Source organism: Tamandua tetradactyla, chromosome 1 (assembly GCF_023851605.1).
Source record: "Tamandua tetradactyla isolate mTamTet1 chromosome 1, mTamTet1.pri, whole genome shotgun sequence".
In the NCBI taxonomy this organism is placed as follows: Eukaryota; Metazoa; Chordata; class Mammalia; order Pilosa; family Myrmecophagidae; genus Tamandua; species Tamandua tetradactyla.
The window spans coordinates 36,704,566-36,728,952 of NC_135327.1; the positions used below are offsets into that span (position 1 = coordinate 36,704,566).

A 24,387-nucleotide genomic window follows, 5' to 3' on the forward strand; every position below is an offset into this window, starting at 1 on the left:
ATGTGACTTACCCTGTGTGTCTCAGTTTCCTCTTTTGAAATGGGAATAATAGTAATAATAGAACATCTCACAGTTGTCAGAGTTCAGGAGTCTATGTGTGTAAAATGTTTAGAACTGTGCCTTTTGAGGATGATTGTGAAAATATTAGTTATAATATTCATCAAAATTGCCAGTCCCACTTTTTATTAAGGAAGCAACTGAGGGCCAAATGGATTAAGGGGGGTTTCTAGGATTCCAGAGCGAGAGACTCTTAGGACCAGATCATTGGTCTTTTAAATGAAATAAAAGGAGTAAAAGAGTTTTGCAATCAGGTAACATACCATATAGGTATTATTTGTACTATAAAGACTGTATGTTTCCATTGACACTTGGCTCCAGGAAAGCCAAGGGGGAGGAAAAGTACTTAGAGCTGCTTATTCATGAGAAGGGACTAGTCACCTATGTCTTTGGTGTGTGAGGCTGAAGTCCCGACTTGCCTGCCTGTTCTGTGAGATGCCAGGGTTCTTCCCGCATTGCCACCTGCTGAAAAAGAACCAAAGTAGACGGAAGCCAGCCAGGAGCCACTGTGAACAGGGTCTGTTTTTCCAGTTAACTACTGGTTGGTTAAACAGTGATAGGTCTTTGTATTTGTGGAATTAAATGAAAACTTACTTTCTGAAGGATATACTTTCTGAAGCATAGTAAAAATATTAGTGTTGTCATGTACTTTGTGGCCATAGACAAAAACTAAAGAATTCTGTAGTTAATTGCAGATTTTCATTAGAATCTGCTAAATTTTCATTTAGAAGCTGCTAGTAGGATTTTAAACTAGTGTGGGACTTTAAACTAGCGTGGTGGGTAGTTTTGGATTGCTAAGGGCTCCCTGAGTAGTCTCTCCATTTTGTTCCTAAGAAAACACAGGTTGTAGATCACCCACAGGATGATCTAAGAAAATAGTTGCTTGAGAATGATGGAATCTTGATGGTCAATCCTATTTTCCTTTGCTTTTGAGTGTCCTCCATTTTCAAAAGTTCATAAAAAAGCCATAAATCCATCAGTCTTGGTGTAAATTTAATAAAATTCCCCATTGGGCTATCTTGAAATCATCCTGAATTTGTAATATATTAGCTGTCTGTGACAATCTGGAATATTCCTTAAGCTTTATAGGCTATTAGTTGTTTATCAGCATTCTTAGCTTAGCTTCACTTTGACAAAGATTAACTGTTTACGTTTTGCCAGAATATCATGAGGCCACATGAGATAGTGTTTGTAAAACATTTAGGTCCTCTCCAGTAGCAGTTAATATTTAAAAGCAGATTGGATTTTAAAAAAATCATTAAGCTTAGATTTACTTACAGAGACAGGTGCTATAGTAAAAGAAATATTGCATCTTTCCAATAAGATAATAGAAGAAACAGAAGAGTATATGTAGTACAAATTATTTACATGTATTACATAATATAAGAAATATAATAATATATCATGTATGGGATGTCCAAATATGCACTCTAGTTCTCTCATTTAGTAGTTTCCTGACTCTGGCCAAGGACATTATACTTGGACTTGTGGTTTTCTAGCTTTGAACAGGCAGAGCCATGAAAATTACTTTTCAGTATTGTTATAAGGGTTGAATTAGATGTCAGAATGCTTATTAAGTAGCACAGCCCTATATTATTGTTAATTATAATCATTTAGTTTTATAATTTTAGTGTCAGGTTACAGTTTGCTTATCAAATGTATACTGGTATCAGATTGCCTTTTTCTGTTTGAATTTTTGCAGTGTTCACATATAATTAGTTTTGTGAGCTCTGTGAAATAGAGGATTGCTAAAAGAGGTAGGGAGGGCGCAGTGGTGGCGTGAGGCTCTGGAACATAAGCTCCTTGGGAATGCATTCAGTGTATGGGCAGTGCCCCAACATCTTCCTGGGCCCTAGTGAATATTGGTGGGGAGGATGTGTGAATGCTAAGCTCTAGAACATAAGCTCCTTGGGAGTGCATTTAATGTATGGGCAGTAGCCCAATATCTCTCTGTTGATGTGCATAAATGCTAAAACAAATGCTTGTTTTTTCTTTCACTCTTTTGCCTAGTTTTCAAGAGCAAATGAATGCAAGATCAAGGGGAGTTCATGTCGTGTTCTTCTGTTTCAGTTAAACTGAATTTAAATTGTTAAAACAGTAGAATAGCATAAGGATTACAGATGTATTTTAATTGAAAAGTAAAATTCTCAAGTCTTTTTCCTACATTTCACTTCTAGAAGTAATAATTTTTAACTATTTCCTTTTAGTTCTTCTGACGGTTATCACCATAATCCAAATAATTTTAGAACACTTCTTCTTGATTTATTGCTTTTAGATAGTATCTGTTGGTTCTACTGAAAATGTTGAGTTTAGCGTGGTTTACATGGTCTTGCATTTCCGACTTTACAAATCTCAGTTTACCAAGTTACTTCTCAGTCTCTAAATATTGGCTTTGTTATGTAAATAACATATTTACATTTCTTAATCTGTTTTTCCACAGTTTAAATAATTTATAAACCAGAGTGCCAGATAAAAAATAAAGTAATTCTTTGTTAATCAGAGTAATTGTTTAACACCTTTAGTTTTTCAAATAGTTTCTTCTTTCTGTGAGTTAAAAAGTGGCTATGAATATGTTGTACAAAGTAGGACAATATTTTAGAGATGCCATGAAAATGAGTATGAACCAAGACTATCTGGGCAGCCAGGACACAGGCTATAGAAAACTTTATTCTTATGCTTTCATTGTGTGTTTTTTTGATTGGAGGATAACTCCAAAGAGTTTTCAGTGAGTGATACGTATACTTCACAGTAAGGGAACTTGAAAGTAGAATTTCAGAATGTTAACTTTACATTTCTGTGTTTATATGGTGCATGTTGTAAGTAATGATAATTTAATTAAAATCTAACAAATTATATAGATCGATATTTCTTTTGGACTAAGATATATATTTTTTCAATGTAGGGAAGAATCTGTCAAGGGTGTTTTCATTAGGATTGGTGTTATATTTTGAAGACCTTTTCAGTATTTATGGAGATAAACATGATTTTTCTCGTTAGAGTTATTAATGTGTTAATTAATGAGTTTCCTTATTTTGAACTCTCTTCTCGTTCCTGGGATAAATTCCTCTGGGTTATAGTATATTCTTTTTTTTAATGGACTGTTGGATTCTGTTTTTAAATATTTTATTTGAAATTTTTAAATTAAAATTTCTTTTATTTAAAATTCTGTTATGTATGTAGTCTGTCAGATTGACGTATTATTATAGGTGCTTCATAAAATGAATTTGGACGCCTGTCCGCCCAACCATGCTCTGGTCTTTGGAAGTTTTAAGTAGAATCTCTCTGTAATGAAACCATCTGAGAGTTTTTTGTGGATATTTCCTTGATAACTTTTACTTTCTCTCAGGAAATTGGAATGTTTAAAATTTCTATCTATGCTTAGGTCAGTTTTGGTAAATTTCCTAGGAAATTATTTATTTCATTTATGTTTTAAAATTTATTTGAAGAATTGTGCAAAGTAGACTTTTAAATGTTCTGTTTCAATAATTGTTTTCCCCTTGTTACTTTTTTTGGCATTTCTGCATTTACCTCTTTTTTCTTGATTCTTCAAATTATTTTTTTCCAAATAAACAGTAAATTTTGAATTATTCTATTCATTTTCTGTTTTCTGCCTCATTATTGCTTTTACCTTTATTTCTTTCTTTTGATATACTTTGTTTTTCTCCCTAAAGTTTGGAAATTTAATTCAGTTATTTTCATTATTTTATTTGCATGGATCCAAGCATTCAAGGCTATGAATTTTCATCTAAAACTGCTTTAATTGTATCCCTTAATTTCTGATATTGCAGTTTGGAGGGTCTGATCACAGAACTCAGAGATAAGGACTCACACAACTGAGCAAAGCTGTTAGTTTCACAGTTATAGTTTTATTGCAGTGAAGGATATAGATTAAAATCAGTGACAGGAAGAGGTGCATAGTGCTGGGTACAGGAGACACCAGGCTCAAGCTACCAGTTGTCCTCTCCCAGTGGAGTCGTGTGGACAGTGCTTTTCCCAGCATCAGTATGTGATAACATGCATAGAGTAGTGCCAAGCAGGGTGGCTCACTCCAGCCTTGGAGCCCAAGATTTTTACTAGGACTTGGTCAGTGTGACCTTGACTGACTGCCTGCATGGCTGTCTTTAGTCTACCATCCCTCAAGACACCCAAGGCCCCCAGGCACACAGAGACACTCTTTTTTAGCCAAGACTTTCCGAGAGTTTAGAGGTTACATCCCAGGAGCTAGGAGCAAGAGCCAAACCTTTCTTTGGGCAAGGTTAATCCTTTATTACACACATGTGTAGTGTTTTCATTTATTTGTTTTCCCTTTGGCCCAAGAGTTGTGTAAGGGTGGAACGGCAGTTTTGTATGTTGTTATTAACTTCTAGTTCTGTTTCATTATGATCAGAGAGCTTACTAAGATTTTTTATTTTTTTTTGCCACCTAATATATGGTTGGTATTCGTGAGTGGTCCTTGTGCACTTGAGAAGGAGGCATATTTTCTACTACCAAGGTGCATGGTTTGATAGAAATACTTAAGATTGAGTTATTGACGATGTTGTCTAAGCCTTTTATGCCGGATTTTTCTTTTTTTTTTGTCTACTTGAGTAAAATGATTGTGTTAACATCTAAGTGTTTCTTTTTTCATCTCTTATAAAAAGTTTCTGCTATAAGATGGCTGTTGTGAATATACAAAGATATTCACAGCTAATAATTTCATTATAAAGTGAACTTCATGTCATTTAATGCTTTGAGCCCAAATTTTACCTTGTCTGAAACCAGGGTAGCAATCTTCTCTTTCTTATTGTTTGCATTTGCTTGCTTTTAATGAGGAGATTATATATTCTGCCAGTTGCTGTGTGACTTGTGTTCCCCAGCTCTGGGAGGAGCCCACTTCCCCTCCCCATTGAGTCAGGCTTGGCCATGTTCCTGACTTTGAGTAATGAAGTGTGATTGGAAGTGTTGCATGCTATGTCTGAGCAGACGCTATAGTAGCCATCTCATGCTGCTTCTTTTGTAGCCTTTTTCTCTCTGTCAGAAGAGTACATCCCAGATAAGGACTGCCTCTTCAACAGCCTTCATTACAGAATAAAGAAAGATGATGTGTGGAGTCGTCCCACCACCAACCTATAGTGAGCAGGTCAAATGAGTGCGAGAGAAGCCTTGGGAATGTTTTGGGGGTTATTTGTTGTGGCAAATCTAAAAAACGCCAATTGATATATTTGGTATACCTTTGATCATCGCTTTATTTTAACTTTCTGAATAACTTTATTTAGTTGTGTGTCTTTTATTGAGCACAGAGTTGTTGAATTTTGTTTTATGAGCAAATCTGAAAATCTTTCTCAGCCCCATTACAGTCTCGAAATAACTTGTATATATATGACCGACTCTTAAATCTGTCATACTATTGTACTTTGTATTTCCTATATGTTATGTTCTGTTTGTTGGTTTCTTCATGTGATCTGTTTGCTCTTTCTTTAGGAAGAATTATATTTTTGTTCTACTGGATATCTTCATATCTTTATTCATATCCTTAGCTCCTTTGTCCTTACTTAGGTAGCTAATATTTTGTGTGTCTGCTTTGGAAACACCTATTTCTTTATGTGCCAATCAGTGAATGTGTTCTGCTTCCCACTTTCTTCATTATTTTTTGTTTGTTGTTGTTTTTAGAGTTATTTCTACTTTGACATAATATTTCCATTCCATCCTTCTACCCTTGTCCTTACTTAGTCTTAGATCAATGAGAAAGCATAACCAATGCCACCACCAGTTTTTTTACTGACATTTCCTTAGTCATTTCTTAGCTGGAAGTCAGTACAGTACAGTATTCCTTGAGTTCTTACTTATTTAAAGTGCTTCTCAATGCTACTCAGTGGGTGGCAGAGCTAGTCATATAATCTTCGGCTCAGTTTTTTTTTAACCTTAAATTTCTTGAAAAATGATCCCCCCACCATGTCTAACTTTGCATATTGCTGTTGTAGTCTGATGCTAACGTGGTTTTTTTACTTTTATAACTTTTTGCTTGGAACCCTGAAGTTTTGTGTATTTTTTTTTCACTCCATAAAATCTAATAATCTTACTCTAGGTTATGCTTCAGAGTTGACAACTCTGGGTCACATTTCCCAGTGCATAGTAGACCCTTAAATATTTAGATTCAAGTCTTCTGTTTCTACAGAGTTTTCTGAGATTGTAGTGTTAAATATTAGTTCTGTTGTATTGGGTTCTCCCTTTCCCTCCCTTCTTCAGGAACTCCATTTACATGGATTTTGGCTCTTCTTCTGACTGTTGCTTGCCCTTTTCTGTTTATTTTAGAGTATCTTGGATTTTCCTGACCAGCAATAGTATGTGTCTTTGACAGGAGATAAGGAGGTCATAGCTTTTTTGTTTTCGTGGGGGGGTGCATGGTCCAGGAATTGAACCCGGGTCTCCCACATGGAAGGTGAGCATTCTACCACTGAACCACCCATGCACCCTTGGCTTCACAGCTTTCTTAATTTGAATTCTCTCTTTTGTTGGCACAGCTAACGGCAGTTTCTTTAATGAGTGGTATCTTGGAGTGATGGGTAGGAGCTTGTGTGACTTCTAATTCCGTGATACTCCTTTGTTGTAAGAGTCGTAATTTTTATTTCTACCACTCTCTTTATTTCTCTTCACTGCTAAGCCTCCCTTTCTCTGAGGCCATGTCTTCTGGAGGCTTCTATCTCTGGTCCAGCCCTTCTTTCATTCCTAATTACTGGTGCTCAGATCCTCCAGGCTTATCTGTTGTCAGTCTGTCCCCATTCAGGGTGGGGCCCTCCTCTTACTGGGTTGTCACTCTCTTTTCCTGGCAGTTTCTGCTGATTTACCCCTCCCAGCTTGGGCTCTATTACTGGGTCTACTATCTTTGGACTTTTATTTCCCCAATTGTATTTAAGTTGAAGTGTGTTATATTCTGCCTCCTAGTTTTGCTCTTGGCCTGGCTTATGGGCAGTTCCATTTGCTCTTTATGGATCTGTTTGGTTTTTGGAGGATTGTGGAAAAATTCATATTTAGGCAGCCATTACTATCCTTTGGGAATGAGAAATCTCATTAATAATTTTTTAAATTTTGAAATTCAGTTTAAAGATGGATATATATAAAGATTGAAATTCTATTTTACAAGTATTCTTGTGTGTGACACTCTGGGTTTTCCCCTAATTTCCCCTTAGAAAACTAAGAACAGTCATTTTATTAATGGGTCCAATGTGTGCACATCTCCCCTCTATAAGAAAGTCTTGAGGCTTTGGGACTTAATACCAAAATAAAGCCCAATTAGCTTTCTTTGATACACTCATTCTCATGAACTTCTTTCTAGAAATTATGCTTAAACAGATACTTTTGTCAGGTAGTCTTCAAAAAAAGTCTCAAGATGGTTTCCTGTGTCTGAGAACCTACGATTATTTTTTCTTAAATAAGGTAAACGTTCCTAGAAAATCGAGTCATTGACCAACTAGTTGACATATTTTACTAATCCAGTAGTCCGAGGATGAACACACTGTGTGTGAAGGATAAGAGAGTTCATTCTGCCCCTGGTGTGGGGCCCATCATCTGAGGTGAGAAAACAAGCTCAGGCACAGCAACCTGCTCTGCTCTGCTCCTGGCAACACGCGGCTAGTAAAAGGCAGCATTTGTCTGTAGGTAGTCTGACTCCAAAATCCATGTCCTCTCTCCTACACTCTGGGCTTCTTTATTACTGGTTTATGAAAAACAACGGAACTTTGTAATGCTGCCTCAGTCTAGTGATCCCAGGACCAGAATTTCCATCCTGCCTTTCTCTACCCTGTCCCCTCTGGGGCATTTACATCTCCCTGCAGCAGACTGTTTTACTTCCTATGTCCCAAGAACAGAGTTGGACTGTTTTTAAATATATTAAATTTAGAAATAAATAACCTTGAAAAGGTTAAGTTTTTTAGGAAAACCCCCAAAACCCCATGTTTTTAGAATCTGTGACGATTACAGAAATGAAATTTCACATGAAAATAAATTGCTTATGATGGTAAATAGTTCTCTGGCAGAGTCAGATTTTGAAATTTCTTCTCATTTTCTGGATACTTTCTCTGTATTTGCTTGTTGTTATGAGGGACACATGGGAAAACTCTTTTTTAACCTGTAATATGGATAGTTTTCACCATGTAGACCTGAAGCAATCACTGTGTGCCAGGCCCTGTGCTCCCCCTATCATCCCCTGCTAGCATCAGTTCATTGGGGAAGGTACCATCCCTAGCGAATTGATGAGAAGAGGATTCTTTCCTAGTTGATGGGTATTTCCTTCATCCTCCCAGGTTTAATATTAAGTTCAGGGTCCCAGGTACAACTAAATGCCAGCCCTGTTTTCTGTTCAGTGGCTTGGCTTGATGTCTCTATTCTGTTACTAGAGCTGAATTTTGTCTCTTTTGTTCTGGGTCCACCATCACGGTACTGTCATTACTTTTTATGATATTCCTTTTCTAATGTCCTATACTCTTGGAGGCAACACTTACCTTTCTTTTGGGTACAAGTCATGATGTGTGTACCATTAACCCCGGGGATTCTACTTCAATGTCTCCTTTCTCCCACCCACAATTGGCTTAAAAATAGTATGTACTATAGTTCTGGTATTTTCAGGATGGGGGATAAAATCAAGACTTTAGATTATTTGAAGATAATAATAGGTTGTAATTTGCTGTAATTTTTTTCTCTAAAACATTTAAATGAGAACAGATATGGGGTGGGGGTGGGTGGGGGTGGCAGTGAAGAGAGACTATCACTTGCAGGCTAAGCTCCAGCCCTCGGGTCCTACTGAACTGGCTCTGTCCAGATGGGACATAGCACAGCTCCTGACTGTGTTTCCTCAGGGATTGGAGTTCTCTTCTCCCCCAGCCCTGAAGTTCAATATTCTTTCTTAGCGTTCTGTCCTTTTCTGGGGCAAGAGCTTTTTTCCTTATTGTTTCCTGGCATATACAGATATCCATACATGTTTCCTGAGTAAGTGTGGCCATGAAGAAGAAGTCTGTGTTGCCCCAGGAATCCAGGGGATAGGGTTCAGCTGGGGCTCAGTGGTTATGCAAGACACTCAAGTTTTCTCCTTCAGAATGGAGGACACCTTTTTCTTCCTCAAGGTCAGAAGGAGGAAATACTATCAAAAAATGGCTGTTTGGCTATATTTAGCTTTCTTAGTATCAATTGAGTGCTGGCTACTTACTTTGTATCCCTTTATCTTGTAAATTACCTCCAAGAAGCTTATTTTTGTTTTCAGGGATCTCTGCTATACTATGTTGGTTCTAGATAACAATCAGTTGAATTATTTCAATATGAGTTCTGAATATTTGTCTTTAAAACTAATAAAAATTAATGTTCATAGATTTAAAACATAGTGGACATTTGGCGTAATTTCAGCAATACATTTTTTTCATGAAGTTATGTTCTGTTTATGACAAATGAGTTTCTCTAGAGTGTTTAAAGTAAGACTACTTCTGGTGATTTAGGAGAGGTGAGGATCTTACACTAGTAGACTCATTCAATATCTAATAAAGATCATTGAACTGGAAATCAGCTGTCAGTTCTGTCCACTGACCTTGGCCAGGTGACCTTGGGCATGCCACTTACCTCTAGGTAAGGTACAGTTTGCTCTTATGTAAAATGAAGATACTGTCTTGTGTCTTTTATAATTGTAATAATAAAAGTACCTGACATAATATGGGAGTTGTATGAATCTTAGCCAAATATAGCTCTGAAAATAATAGGGTAAAGTACACTTTAACTAAGCTGTTTTTTTTTTGGAAAACCTTTAATAAGAATGATTGCACTATAATTACACCCAGGATTCTTGGGATACTTTAGAAAAACAAGTCACAAAAAAGCCAGCAAGTTTTTGTTAGCTCCAAGGAGCTTTGGTGAAGATTGAAAACTTTCTCATGATAGAAATATTCCATTTGGGGAAGTCTAATAGCTGATCATGTGTGTGTATGTTTAATGTGTAGATTCAAAATAGAGAAAAAGGGACATGGAGGTATGAGTCAGAGAAGGCTTTGCTTATCCTCATGCTTCATATTTGGTTTAGCTTGTTGCCATTTAGTCACTTTTTCTGTGTGTTAGTTTGCAAGCTGCTGGAATGTGATATACCAAAAACAATAATTTTTAAAAAGGGAAATTTATTAAGTTGCAAGTTTGCCTTTCTAAACCTATAAAAATATCCAAACAACGGCATCCAGGTAAAGATATCTTAATTCAAGAAAGACTAATGGGTCAGGAACACCTCTGTCAGCTGGTAAGTCACGAGGCTGGCATCTGCTGGTCCCTTGCCCTTCGGCTCCATTGCCTTCAGCCTCTGTTGTTGTGGGGTTTCCTGACTTTGCTTCTCCAGGGCTGGCTTTCAGCTCTTGGCTTCCCTTGGCTCTCTCCAGGTTCTGACTTGCTTAATATCTCATGGCAACGTCTGCTGGGCTCCAGGCATCTCCAAATGTCCATGTCTCTTTTCTCCATGTGTCGGCATCTGTGTCAGCTCTGCTCTGAAGTTTCTGTTGGCTCTGTTGTTTCAGTTAGCTCTGAGGTTTCTGTCATTTCTGGCTCTCTCCAAAATGTTTCTGCTTTTAAAGAATTCCAGTAAATTATTCAAGACCCACCTGGAGTGGGTGGGATCATCTCCATCTAATCAAAAGGTCACACCCACATTGGCTGTGCCGTATCTTCATGGAGATGATCTAATCAAAAGCTTCCAACCCACAGTATTGAATAAGAAACAGCTGCCCCCACAAGGTAGGATCAGGATTAAACACGGCTTTTCTGGAGTACATAATACTTTCAAACCAGCACACTCTGTGGCATAGCCCCCAGAAGGGTTTTATAGGGCTTCCTTTTTTTGTTTTTTTTGGTAACACTTTTAGTAGGATGTAATTCACATAGCCATTTGAATTGGAAAGTTCAGTGGTTTTTGGTAAATTCAGAGTTGTGAACCATATTGATATTAGAATACTTTCATCACTCCTAAAAGAAACCCTGTACCCTTTGGCAGTCACTTTCCCCCATTTTCCCCCAACACCTGCTATTCTGGGCAAGCGCAAATCTACTTTCTGTCTCTATAGATTCGCCTACTCTAGAGCATTCATAGAAAGAGAATCAGACGCTGTGTTTTTCTGTGCCTGCCTTCTTTCTCTAAGTGTAACTTTTTCAGGGTTCTTCCATGTGGTAGCATGTGTCCATGCTTCTTCATTCCTTTTTATTGTTGAACAATATTCTATTTTATGGATATACCACATTTTGTTATTCATTCATCTCTTCATGGACTCAAGTTGTTTCCAGTTGTAGGCTGTTATGAATAATGCTGCTGTGAACATTTGTGTTCAAGTTTTTATGTGGAAATATGTTTTCATTTCTCTGAGTATGTACTTAGTAGAATTGCAAGGTTATATGGTAATTCAGTTTGACTTTTTGAATGACTGCCAGGCTATTTTCCACCTTACTGCTTTACATTCCCACTGGCAGTGTTTGAGGATTCTAAATTCTACAAATTCTTATCAACACTTATTTTCTGTTTGTCTTTTTAGCATCCTCCTGGGTGTAAATGTTAACTCTTTGGTTTCGATTTGCATTTTTTGATGGCTCATGATGTTGAGTATCTATTTATGTGCTTATTAGCCATTTGTTTATCTTCTTAGGAGAAATACCTATCAGATCCTTTGCCTGTTTTTTAATTGAATTGTTTGTCTTTTTGTTATTGAATTCTGAGAGCTCTTTATACATTGTAATTACAAATTCCTTATCAGACATAGAAGGTGCAAATATTCCCAGTTTTTAATGCCTCCAATCTAATTATCATAGCCATCCTTATTGAATACCTATTCTAGGTCAAGCCCTGCAATGGATTATTTTTTTTTGAGCCTCTTAGTAACCCAAAGATATAGGTAATATTATCCTCAGGTGCAAAATCCTAGGCCTAAGGAAGTTAAAGACCCAGCCCAGGTCAAACAACTGGCAGTTACTGCCCAGAGTCTGAGACAAACTTGACCTACACCTGAACACCCAGCCAGCTTCCATCTGCTCTGTGACCTTCATTGACCCATAACTACTGGCCATGTCCTGGAGTTTGGAGCTTTTTTGATTCCCTGACATGTTTGTGTTCACCTATTCATGTCCATGTTGTGCCCAGGTTCCAGAGGTCAACCTTGACCTTATGTCCATACTCCACTGCGATATTCTCATATGTACCACACAGTCTACTATGTCTTGCTTTTCCGTGAGTTATTTTACACTTATAAACATAATGGATGGAAATAAATGTCTTTCTGGGTGGAGCTTCACTTAGCTAAGTTAAAACAAGGTTGAATTAGAAACTGTGCTGGAAGTTATAGAGAATTATTTTAGCTTTTGTGTAAGAAGAAATTTCTAAGTAGTTAAAGCTATCCCTCAGTGAAATCTCCTGCCTGATGAAGAATTTTCCAGAACTGAATATATTCAAGAAGTGCTAGAGTGCCATTCTGTCAGGATATTGTAAAACATATTTCCACACAGATGTCGATTCTTCAAAATTTAATCTTTGAAAAATGTACTTTCAATTTCTCAATGATGTAGTACTGCCAATTTTCATGTGTGGAGAACAACGTAAGACTCTTACTAACAGTAAAGGTTCTGGAGACTGCCTCATTGTAGCACGAAAACCAGGAATGAGGCCACAGGCCTCCAGGAACGTTCCCCGAAGTTAGAACAGGCTGAGACTAAGGATCCGTAGTTTCAGGAAGCAGGTTTTACTTGCTAAGGCCATAGGGCTCAGAGTAGCCTCTGAAGGTCTGAGCCCTGAACAAAAGGCAACCTTAGCTTCTATAGACTCTTTGGCATGTTAAAGACAAGGTAAACATTTGGCTGATTTAAGTTGAGAATGGCCCAGAGCTGAACCGTTAAGGGGCCCCCACCCCAGGAATGTTTTCTTTTGCCTACGTGCATCTTCACCAGTTCCTGAAGGCTAGGGAAGGGGGTTTCTATACCAGGAAATGTGCCTTATCTCGCTTGCCTGCAAGAAGAGGGAGTTTGGGGTTTTTCCACAGAGAGCACATCTGATCTAGAAAGAGGGGAAGGCCTGCCTGCTACATCATCTGTATTTGCATATCAGGTCCACAGGTTCCATGTGTGACTTACTTTATCTATGTGTGCCTCAGTGTCCTCATCGTAAAAACAGGGATAACAAGAGTATTTTTTTGAACACCCACTAAAATTCTGTAATGCTTGTCTGACACATAGTTTTAAATGTTTGTTATTTGAGGAAGGAGCTTTAAGGAGGTGCATGGTTGTTATAATAAAATTTAACCTCGTTTTAAAAATTTTTTCAGAGGAAACACAAGAATTGAAGAGGCTTGTGAAATGTATACCAGAGCTGCAAATATGTTCAAGATGGCTAAAAATTGGAGTGGTATGTATAAAGTTTTTGTTTGTTTGCTTTTCAGTTAGAAATGACTGCATTCCTGATAGGTAGTAAGACTGTGCACATCTGCGTTGGACCCTGGACAGGTGTCAGTGCTGAAAAATTGGTGTGGCCACCATGGACTATGACTAAAGAACCATAATATCAGTGACTAAGCTAGAAAATCTGATTTCAAGTTTTAAGTGTAGGAACCATGTATGTTTTAGTTTCTGTAAACTATTTAACACAGAAGGCACATGGTAATTACAAAGATTTAACCTTCCTTGGAGAGGAATGTTTGCTTTTCTAATGTGCCCAAGTAGATCCAGTGCCATAAAGAATGAAAGTAATAGTCAAATTCACTGAAAACTAGTACTATAAATATACTAATGCATGGTTTCCGTTCTCTAAACTTCGGTTGAGGACGTCTGGCCATTCACTATTCTGAAAACAGTATTCTATGATGAGAGATTGTGATTCCACTGAGAATTGTGACAATGTTGAGGTTATATAAACTCCAACAGACTCATCATTATTTGTTTTTTTAATTAGAGCATTGTAGGTGTCTGTGACAATCATGCAGGTACTATAGAGCTCCTATATACTCCTCCCCCTCACATACACACAGACATTTTGCATTAGTTTGGTATATTTGTTAGATTGATGAAACAATATTATTATAATAATAGTTCACTTTTTGTGTTGGACAGTTCTATGGGTTTTGTTTTAATTTTAATTCTGTTAACATTTATACCACCTAAAATTTCCCATTTATCCACTTTCTCTTATACAATTCAGTGATGTTAATTGTATTCAGAATGTTGTGCCACTGTCATCACCATCCATTACCAAACCTTTTCTATCACCCCAAACAGAAACTCTGTACCAACTGAGAATTTAGTTTCCATTACCTATCCCTACCCGCCCCTGGTAACCTGTATTATAGTTTCTGACTTTATAAATTTGAATATTGCAATTATTTAAGTCAGATCATACAATATTTTCCTTTTGAGTCTGGATTATTTTACTCAGCATGAGACCTCAAGTCTTCAAGGTTCTGTCCATGTTGTAACATACATCAGATCTTGATTCCTCTTTACGGCTGAATGATATTCCATTGTGTATTTACTTACCACATTTTGTTTCTTCATTCATCTGTTGATGGGTTGCTTCCATCTTTTCACAATTGTGAATAATGTGTTATGAACACTGGTGTGAAAATATCTGTTCAAGTCCCTGCTTTCATTTCTTTTGGGTATACCTGGAAGTGGGATTGCTGCATCCTATGGTATTTCTATATTTAAGTTTCTGAGGAACTACCAATCTATTTTCCATAGGGTCTGCACCATTTCATTCCCACAGTAATGTAAAGGGTTCATGTGGCGCCACATCCTTCCAATACTTGCTATTTTCTGTATTTTTGACAGTAGCCATTCTGTTGTGTGTGAAATGATACCTCATTGTGGTATCGATTTGCCTTTCCCTAATGGTTAGTGATCTTGAGCATCTTTTCATGTGCTTATTGGCCATTTGTTTATCTTCTTGGGAGAAATGTCTATTTAAGTCTTTTGCCCATTACTTATTTGGGTTGTCTTTTTTTGTTCAAATTTATATATTTTGGATATTAAACCCTTATTGGATATGTGGTTTCTGAATATTTTCTTCCATTCTGTAAGTTTTGTCTTTTTACTTTGTTAATAAAGCCTTTTTGTGTGTGCAAAAATTTTTAATTTTATAAAGTTCCATTTATTTTTTTCTTTTGTTGCTCATGCTTCTGGTTTATAAACCCTAAGAAACTGTTGCCTAACATAAGATCCTGAAGATGCTTCCTTATGTTTTCTGCTAGGAGTTTTATAACTTAGGTTCTTATATTTAGGTATTTTATCTCAAAATTATTTTGAGATAATTTTGTGTATGCAGTGTGGTAAGGGGTCCACCTTCATTCTTTTGCATATGAATATCCAGTTCTCATAGCACCCCTTGTTAAAAAGACTTATTTTTTGCTCTACTGAATGGATTTGACAACCTTGTCAGAAATCATTTGACTATAGATGGAAGCGTTTGTTTCTGAACTCTTAGTTCAATTTATTGGTCTATTTTTCTGTTTTTGTGCCAGTATCACACTGTTTGCATTTCTGTAGCTTTGTAGTAAGTTTTTAAATTGTAACGTGTGAGTCCTCCACCTTTGTTTTTCTTTTTCAAGATAGTTTTGACTAGGCAGGACCCCTTAACCTTCCAGGTGAATTTGATAATTGGCTTTTCCATTTCTGCAAAGGAAGCATTTGGAGATTTTATTGGGATTGTGTCGAATCTATAAATCACTTTGGGTAGAATTGATATCCTAACAACTGTAAGTCTTCTGGCCAATGAGCAGGGGATATCTTGCCACTTACTGAAGTCTTTCATTTATTTATTTTGGCAATATTTTGAGTTTTCTATGTACAAGTGCTTTACATCCTTGGTTAAATTTAACCCTAGATATTTGGTTCTTTTAGTTGCTGTTGTAAATGAAATTTTTTCTTAATTTCCTGTTCAGATGATTTATTAGAAGTATATAGAAACACCGCTGACTTTTGTGTGCTGATGTATCCTATAAGTTTGCTGAGTTCATTTATGATCACTAGTAGGTTTTTATGGACTTCCTGGATTTTCTGTACATAGAAGTATGTCATCTGCAACTTCTTCCTTTCCAGTTTGGATGTTATTTTTTTTCTTGCCTAATTGCTGTAGCTAGAACTTTCAGGGTAAAGTTGAATAACAGTGGTAAAAATGGACGTCTTTGTCATGTTCCTGATCTTAGGGGGAAACTTTCATTCTTTGATCATTGAGTATGATGTTAGCTGGGGTTTTTCATATGTGTACATTTTTTTTTTTAATTACGTTACAGATATATCCTTTTATCCCCATTTTTATTAAGGGGTGCTGGATTTTGTCAAATGTCTTTTCTTCATCAATTGAGAGAATCATGTGTTTTCTTAGTAAGTCTATTAATATTGTATATTACATTAATTCATTATCTTATGTTTAATCACCCTTGCATATCTGGTATAAATCCCAACTGATAAGGTGTATAATTCTTATAATGTGCTGTTGGATTTAGTTTGCTAGTATTTTGTTGAGGATTTTTAAATTATTTTCATGAGGGATGTTGGTCTGTAGTTTTCTTTTCTTGTGACATCTTTATCTGGCTTTGTAATTAGCGTGGTGCCAGCATCATGGAATGAGCTAGGAAAAGGTTGTTCCTTCTTTTTCAGTTTTTTGGAAGAGTTTGAGCAGGATTAGTATTAATTCTCCTTGGAATGCTGGGTAAAATTAACCAGTGAGGCCATCTGGTCCTGGGTTTCTCTTTATTGGGAAGTTTTTTATTACTGATTCAGGCTCCTTATTTGTTATTGGTCTCTTGAGATCCTCTGTTTCTTCTCAAATCTGGATAAATAGTTGTGTGTTTCTAGAAATTTGTCCATTTCATCTGGGTTATCATTTTTTTAGGCAGAATCTTCATAGTATCCTCTTACAATCCTTTTCATTTCTGTGGATTCAGTAGTAACCTTCCCTCCCCCATTTCATTTCTGATTTTAGTTATTTGTTAAATAACTCTCTTTTCCTTTGTCAATGTAGCTTAAAGGTTTACCAGTTATACTGTTCTTTTCAAAGAACCAACTTTAAGCTTCATTGATTCTCTCTGTTGTTTCATTGGCAGAGAGCTTTAGTACTCTCTGTTTCACTTATCTCCATGCTGATCTGTGCTGTTTCTTTCCTTCTGCACACTTTGTGTTTGGTTTACTCTTCTTTTTCTAGATCCTCCAGGTGTGAAGTTAGGTCTCTGATTTGAGTTCTTTTTTAATGTAAGCATTTAGAGCTATAAATTTCCCTCTCAGCACTGCCTTTGCCACATTCCAGAAGTTTTGGTCTGTTTTGGTTTTGTTTTCATTCACCTCAAGATATTTCCTAATTTCCCTTGTCATTTCTTCTTTGATCCATTGGTTGTATATGAGTGTGTTGTTTAATTTCTACATGTTTTTTAAATTTTCTAGTTCTCCCTTTTATTGATGTCTAGCTTCATGTCATTGTAATCAGAGAAGATACAGTTTATACCTTTAAATTAATTGAGATTTGTTTTGTGACCTAACATATGGTCTATCCTGGAGAATGACCTATGTGTACTAGAGAAGAATGTGTACTCTGCAATTGTTGGTGAAGTTGTTGTGTATATGCCTGTGAGTTCTAGTTGGTTTATAGTATCATTTGAGTCTTCTGTTTCCTTATTGATTTTCTTTGTGGATGTTTTGTTTTTGAAAGTGTTGCATTAAAGTTTCCTACTATTAATGTGGAACTGTCTATTTCTCCCTTCAAATTTGCCTCTATTTGCTTCATGTATTTTGGAGCCTGCTGTTAGTTGCATATATATATTTATAATTGTTATTCTTGTTGAATTGACCCCTTTATCAGTATATAGTGTCCTTTTTGTTCTTGTAACAGTTTTTACTTGAAGTTCTTTCAGATTTTGGTATAGCTACTTCATCTCTCTTTTGATTACTATTTGCATAGAATATTTTCCCCCCATCCTTTCCCTTTCATACCTCTTGTGTCTTTGAATTTAAGGTGAGCCTCTTATAAACAGCATATGGTTGGGTCATGCTTTTTAGTTCGCCCAATCTGTGCCTTTTGCTGGAGAATTTAACCCATTTATATTTAAAGTAATTAGTAATAATGCTGTACTCTCTTCTGCCATTTTGCCATTTGTCTAAATCTTGTGCTGTTTTTCTTCCCCTGTTTTTCAATTACTGCCTTTCATATTTTATTTGAAATATGAAAGTGAATTTTTTTAATAATGAGTTTTGAATCCCTTTTCGTTTCCTTCTCAAAGATATTTTCTTTGTGGTTACCATGGGACTTAATTTTCACATCCTAGGTCTACAATATTCACATCTGATTTGATACAAGCTTAACTTCAATAGCATAGACAAACTATGTTTCTATCCCCCCATCTCCCATCTTTTTTGTAGTATTTCTTAAAGATTTTATCTTTATACATTTTGTGTCAAAAGCCATAATTTTATCATTACCTTTTCCGTATTTGCATTTTAGAATCTGTACAAAGGAAAAAGTATAGTTACATACCAAAAATACTGTAAAATAGTCCTGGCATTTGTATTTATGCATGTCATTGCCCTCAACAGAGATCTTTATTTCTTCATGTAGCTTCAATCTATTATCTGTTGTCCTTTCCTTTCAACTTACAGAGCTTTCTTTATCATCTCTTACAGGACTGGTCTAGTGATGACACACTCCCTTAGCATTTGTTTATTTGGTAATGTCTTAATCTTTCCCTCATATCTAATCTCACCAGATATAAAGTTCTAGGTTGGCAGTTTTTTTTTCAGCACATTAAGTATGTTCGTCTCACCTCCTTACTGCTTCCATGGTTTGTGTTAATGAAATAATGAAATCAGCATTTAATCTTACTGTGGATCCCTTGTACCATAGCACATTGCTTTTTTCTTATAGTTTTCTGAAGTCTCTCCTTGTCTTTGACATTCATCAGTTTGATTGCAATGTATCTGAGCATGATTCTCTTCATCTTCATCTTATTTGGGGACATTGAGCTTCTTGAATGTGTATATTCATGTTTTTCATTAAATGTGTGAAATTTTCTGCCATTATTTCTTTAACTATTCCTTCTGCCCTTTTCTTTTTTCTGCTTTTGACATTCCCATAATGTGTATATTGTCACATTTGATTATGTCCCACAGGTCTTTTAAACTTTGTTTACTTTTCTTCATTCTTTTTTCTTTCTCCTCCTCACCTGAATAATTTCACTTGTCGTATCTTCTAGTTTACTGTGTCTTTTTTTCTGCCACCTCCATTCTGCTGTTGAAACCTTCTAAGAAATGTTTCATTCCAATTATCTAGGTCTTCAACTCCAGTATTTGTTTGGTTCCTTTTTATAATCTCAATCTCTTTATTGAGATTCTCATGTTAAAGTGTTTGGTGTTCTCCATGTTTTTTCGTTTGTTTCTGAAGTTGTTCATTTGAATTGGCATTATTTCCTGTTTCTTTGTTTGTCTTGTAACCTTTTCTTGTACACTGCCCACTTTAATATTTTAGTATGTTAATTCTGAAATTTAGTTACTGACCTGTCTGATCCTTATGTTTATATCCAGCTAGTGATATGAAAGAGATTTCCTTGAATGCTGGAAGTTAACAAAAACAAACCAGTGCAAAAAGTACTTTTTACAGTCTTTGCAAATTGGTTCTGTGGTACTCTCCTTCAGAGTTTAGCCCTCCTACCAGGATCAGCCAAAGGTGAATGCAAATTGCATCACCATCTCTTAACTATTTTGAGCATGGGCCCTCTTCTAGACATGTGCTCTTGGCTTTAAGGATCCCCCAATTTACAGGAATATGAATGCCCCTTCTACTCCTTTTGAAATAGACTTCCTTCCCCTCCTAAATGCTCTGTTGTATGCTTTGAACTGGTAATCCTCTGCCCCTTGCTTAGCTTTTTGCGAACTACTTCTGCCCTTAGGGCAAGTTCTGGTAAGGGGAGCCAGAAAACAAGTGTCCTAGTTCAGTCCTTAATGGTGCCACCAGTTAGATTGGCACTGACATACAGGGACATCACTGTGCACATAAGGAAACCTGGATTTCTAGCTCTAGCTTGCACTAGTTATTTGACCTAAAGCAAGTCCTTTCCCTCTCTAAAGTCATTCCCCTATCTCCCCCTCCCCTCCGCCTGCATGAGCAGGCACCAGGAATTGAACCCAGGTTTCTGGCACAGCAGGTGGGAACTCTGCCACTGCACCACCATTGGCTGCCCTCCCCCATTTGCTTTTAAGGCAAATGCTTTATAATCATTTCAAAGGAGAAAATGTCTGTTGAACTAGATGAATCTGTAAGGTCTCTTTTGGCACTTAAATCCTGTTTTATGTTTATTTTTTAGGTAGGGTTTTAGTTTAAACGAATGTTTTACATTTTAAAAATGCACTTACTCCTGAATTCCAATGTATTGAAAAAAATGGAAGAGGAACATGCATCATGTCAGTATTTGTATCTTTCATAGGTAAAAAGTGACCTTAACTAAAAGACCACTTATTTATCTGGTGACCAGATTTCCTAACCTTTAGAAACTCTATTTCAGTGTGGCCACTTAGCATCTAGGTAGCTAAGGCAGCTCTGTATATGTATTATTCCTCTTCCCCCAACAGCTAACTGTTGTCCAGCTTGCCACTCTAGCTCCAGTCCCCTGGCTGTCTCCAAGCTTTTGCACCTGCCAGTCTGTTTAATGAAGCAACCAAATTATCCTGGAAATTGAGCCTGAGAAGTTGCTTAACCTCCTGGAGGCCACTCAGTTTAATATATGCCCCTTTAACACATTTCTGAGGCTCCTGGAGGAAGCGATTTGGCATTTGTTAGCAGTGATTAGGGCAAGTGCTTAAAGTGAAAAACAATAAGCCAGCAACTACTTTTGGATGGCAGAAGCATAAAAATGTAAAATTAAAGTGACTTTAACATTTTCTGGGAAAATAGAGGTAGGCTGAAAAAGCCTGCAGGTGCTGGTGTCACAGTCAGTGAGGGAGAGGTGAACTGTACCATAACTGGCCCTGGAACCGTCAACACAGGTAAACTCTCAAGATGACATGCTGCTGGGGTGGGACAGTACAGGTTATAGAAGAAGTGTATGGCATGATAATATTTCTCTCATTTTAAATGTGCCAGACCACTGGTTCAGATTACTGATAGATCTGTATATAGTAATAACATGTGAGTAGCAAGAGCCAAGCTGTTCTAACCACTTCACCTTTTCACACCTGAGATATTTCCATACTCTTCTAGGGCAGATCCCATCAAAGCCGCTGTTTATACAGTATATACTTGAACTACCTATGGGTAGTATCTGCTGCCCCAGGTACTCTAGGTATGAGGCTACCGTGGTAGCAACCTGGGTGCCCCACCCCACCCCCGACACCCTCAGTTTCTCCATGATTCACCAGCAAGAGGTCAAGTTAGCAAGGTTCTCCAGTCCCAGCCCCAGCACTGTGGCAACCCTCCATTCTAATTTGTTAATGTCAGGCCATGCTGGTTTGTCAATTATTTTGAAAACTTATTGGAAACTGAGGTATAGGTTGTTGCACAGCAAGTAAAGTTGGAGCCAGGCATTGAGTCTGAGCAGACTGGCTCCAGTGCCTGTACCACCTCTTTTCTTCAGGTTCAAATGCCTATGTGGCAGTTATGTGGAGACCTCTAGAGAGGGGTGGGAGGCAAAAGGGTGATAGCTGAAGCTTTAGCTTAATTGGATGTGTTGTTTCTTATAATGAAATGTAAAGCAGATAGTACCAGAAGTGGGCACCTGCATGTCTCTTACTATCTTCTGTACTTTTCTCCATGTTTTTGGAATATTTCATGATTAAAAATTTAAACAGGATGGGCCATGGTGGCTTAGCAGGCAGAATTCTGGCCTGCCATGCCGGAAACCCAGGTTTGATTCCTGGTGCCTACCCATGCAAAAAAAAAAAAAAATTAAACGGAAAAGAAGAAGAAAACACCTGTGCTGTTCTTAATCATGCTTATTCTAGTAGAGCAGATTCTTTACCTTCCATTCCAGTTAGTTTGCAGAAGCTCTTCACCCTACCCCGCCTGACTCAGTTTTCTGTGTTGCTTTCCCTGAACTCAATGTCTCATGATAAAGTGGATTAATCCAAGTTAAATCCTCCCTGAAACACTCTGGTGGCGCCTTCAGCCTTTGATTTCACTTCGCTGGCCAGTTCTTCCTCTGCTGGCATGGCATGGCATGGCATGGCCTCTGGTCCCAGCCCTTCTCTTCTCTGAGCAGGTGTTCCTTCTTGGTGTCGTTCCTCTGCTGGGGATTCCTTTCTTTACCCATTCCTACAGAATCTACATGGTCACAGATCCAAAATCTTCTCCAAAAAAATTAGTGCAGATACTGTTGTGACATATCCCAGTGGAAGCTTCCAAACCCATTAATGATTCTTCAGGGAAGAGGACAGATTTTCACAGCAAAAGGATGAAGACACATTAAACCTCATGTAAATTTTGGTCAGATTTGGCACAGATTTACAAGAAAACTTTAGATTTTCAAACTCTTTTGTATTTAGAAATTGTGGACCTAATTTTCACTCTTTGAGAAACTTACTTTCTCCATGAAGACTTTGTTCGCAATTTCTTCATCTCTTTTCTGCCTGTGTGGAGCATTCTTTCTATTTTATTTTAAACAATTATTTTCTTTACTTCCACACTGATAACTAAGTTCATTATACCCTTGTTAGATAGAAAGATGGACAAGTTAACATCCCTGACCTCCTTTACTCAGTTGTGGCTTGAAGCCCTAGCCTGTGTTTAATATATGCTTGTAGAGTAGATTTGAATGGGTCAGGGCTTTGCTATTGGTATTTAATGGCCAAGGCACTTGGAAGGGCACTTGAGGGTGAGATGGAGAAGCTTTATTTTGCTGTTTAACTTGTTTCTGGTTTTCCTATATGACTAAGGTGCACTTGCTCATATTTGCATGTGTTTCTCCCTGGACAGTACCTTTGAAGGGTACCTGTAGCACTTAAAACCTGGGCTGCTGTGTGGGGTGCTAACTCCTCTGTTTGTAATCGTAGTTTCTTTTTCTTCAGCGGCAGGAAATGCATTTTGCCAGGCAGCCAAACTCCATATGCAGCTACAGAGCAAGCATGATTCTGCTACCAGCTTTGTAGATGCTGGAAATGCATACAAAAAGGCAGACCCTCAAGGTAAGATGCCCTGTGCATTGAGCAACTAGTCTATGTTTCCACTGTCAGGTATGTGCTCAGGTAGATGTGGGTGTCCTTTACAGGTTAAGCTGCTTTACCTTTCAAGTACTAGTTAAAAGGAATAATTGTACTTTGAAATACAAAATTTTTATTTTGGTACCTTAGGGATTGTTTTTTGATCACTTGGGGCTATTTTGAGGAGAATTATGTTAACTGTGCCCTGACTGTACAGTTGTCAGCACCATTTGCATAGACTACATTTAAGTTGAATTTTAGAGAATTTTTTGGAAATTTGTTTTAATTTTGTCTAAGACTTCTTACATTTCAATATTAGGAAATATGTATGTTGGTCATAAAAGTAGACTCCAGTGTTCTCTTACTTCTAAATATCTAGTGAGTGTTAAGGTCCGCTTAATGGGAAATTGTAATATCAGATTGGTTAAAACATCTCTTATTTACATAATCTTTGTTTTTAAAAGCATTTTCCAAAGTATTTGTTTTGAGAAAAGAATGAAATTGGGTATTTAAAGTAACAATATCATGTAAAGGTTATTTCTTTTTTAGTTAAATAAGTGTTAAACTTAGCAGTTAGGGACCAAGTGACAAGGCCCTGGGAGGTCTAGAAACTGAGCATGGGCATCAACTGATAGCTAGCAAGAAAAAATAGGGAATCACTCCTGCAACCTCAAGGAATTGAAGATTGCCAACAACCTGAGTAAGGTTGGACGAGGACCCTGGCCAACACCTTGATTTCACCCTTCTGAGACTCTGAGTAGAAAACTCAGTTATGCCAGGACCAGCCTTCTGACCTATGGAAACTGAGAGATGATAAATGGATGCTGTTTAAAAAAAAAAAAAAAGTGTTAAACTTAGCAATTAAAAAATATTGATTTCTTCACTTACCACCCATGTAAACTGATAGCTTTGAGTCTCCTTTCTTTCTTTTAGCAGTCCATTTTAACCCAGAAATTCCCACTTTTATGACTATATCATAATTAAGAATCTTTCCAGGGCTTTTGTGTTAAGATTAATTAATCACAGTTTATTTCTAAAAATGAAAAACTGAAGACAGCCTAAACAAGTGGTCCGAATAGAATAGAATAAGATTGTAGTGCATCAGTGTTTTAGAATATGATGTATGTGTTAAATCTTCACTGACTAACTGTTCACATGGTAACTATTTAGAGAAGCACATGACACTGAATGTTG

General features: G+C 37.1%; 1 protein-coding gene across 1 annotated transcript in view; it reads left to right on the top strand.

Moving 5' to 3' along the window:
* NAPB (NSF attachment protein beta) overlaps positions 1 to 24,387 on the top strand; it is a 60,386-nt gene that overhangs the window by 1,965 nt on the left and 34,034 nt on the right. The window contains exons 2-3 of the mRNA XM_077114518.1: positions 13,353 to 13,432; positions 23,062 to 23,178. Of these exons, the coding sequence (XP_076970633.1) occupies positions 13,353 to 13,432; positions 23,062 to 23,178 (197 nt within the window). The remainder of the gene's footprint in view (positions 1 to 13,352; positions 13,433 to 23,061; positions 23,179 to 24,387) is intronic.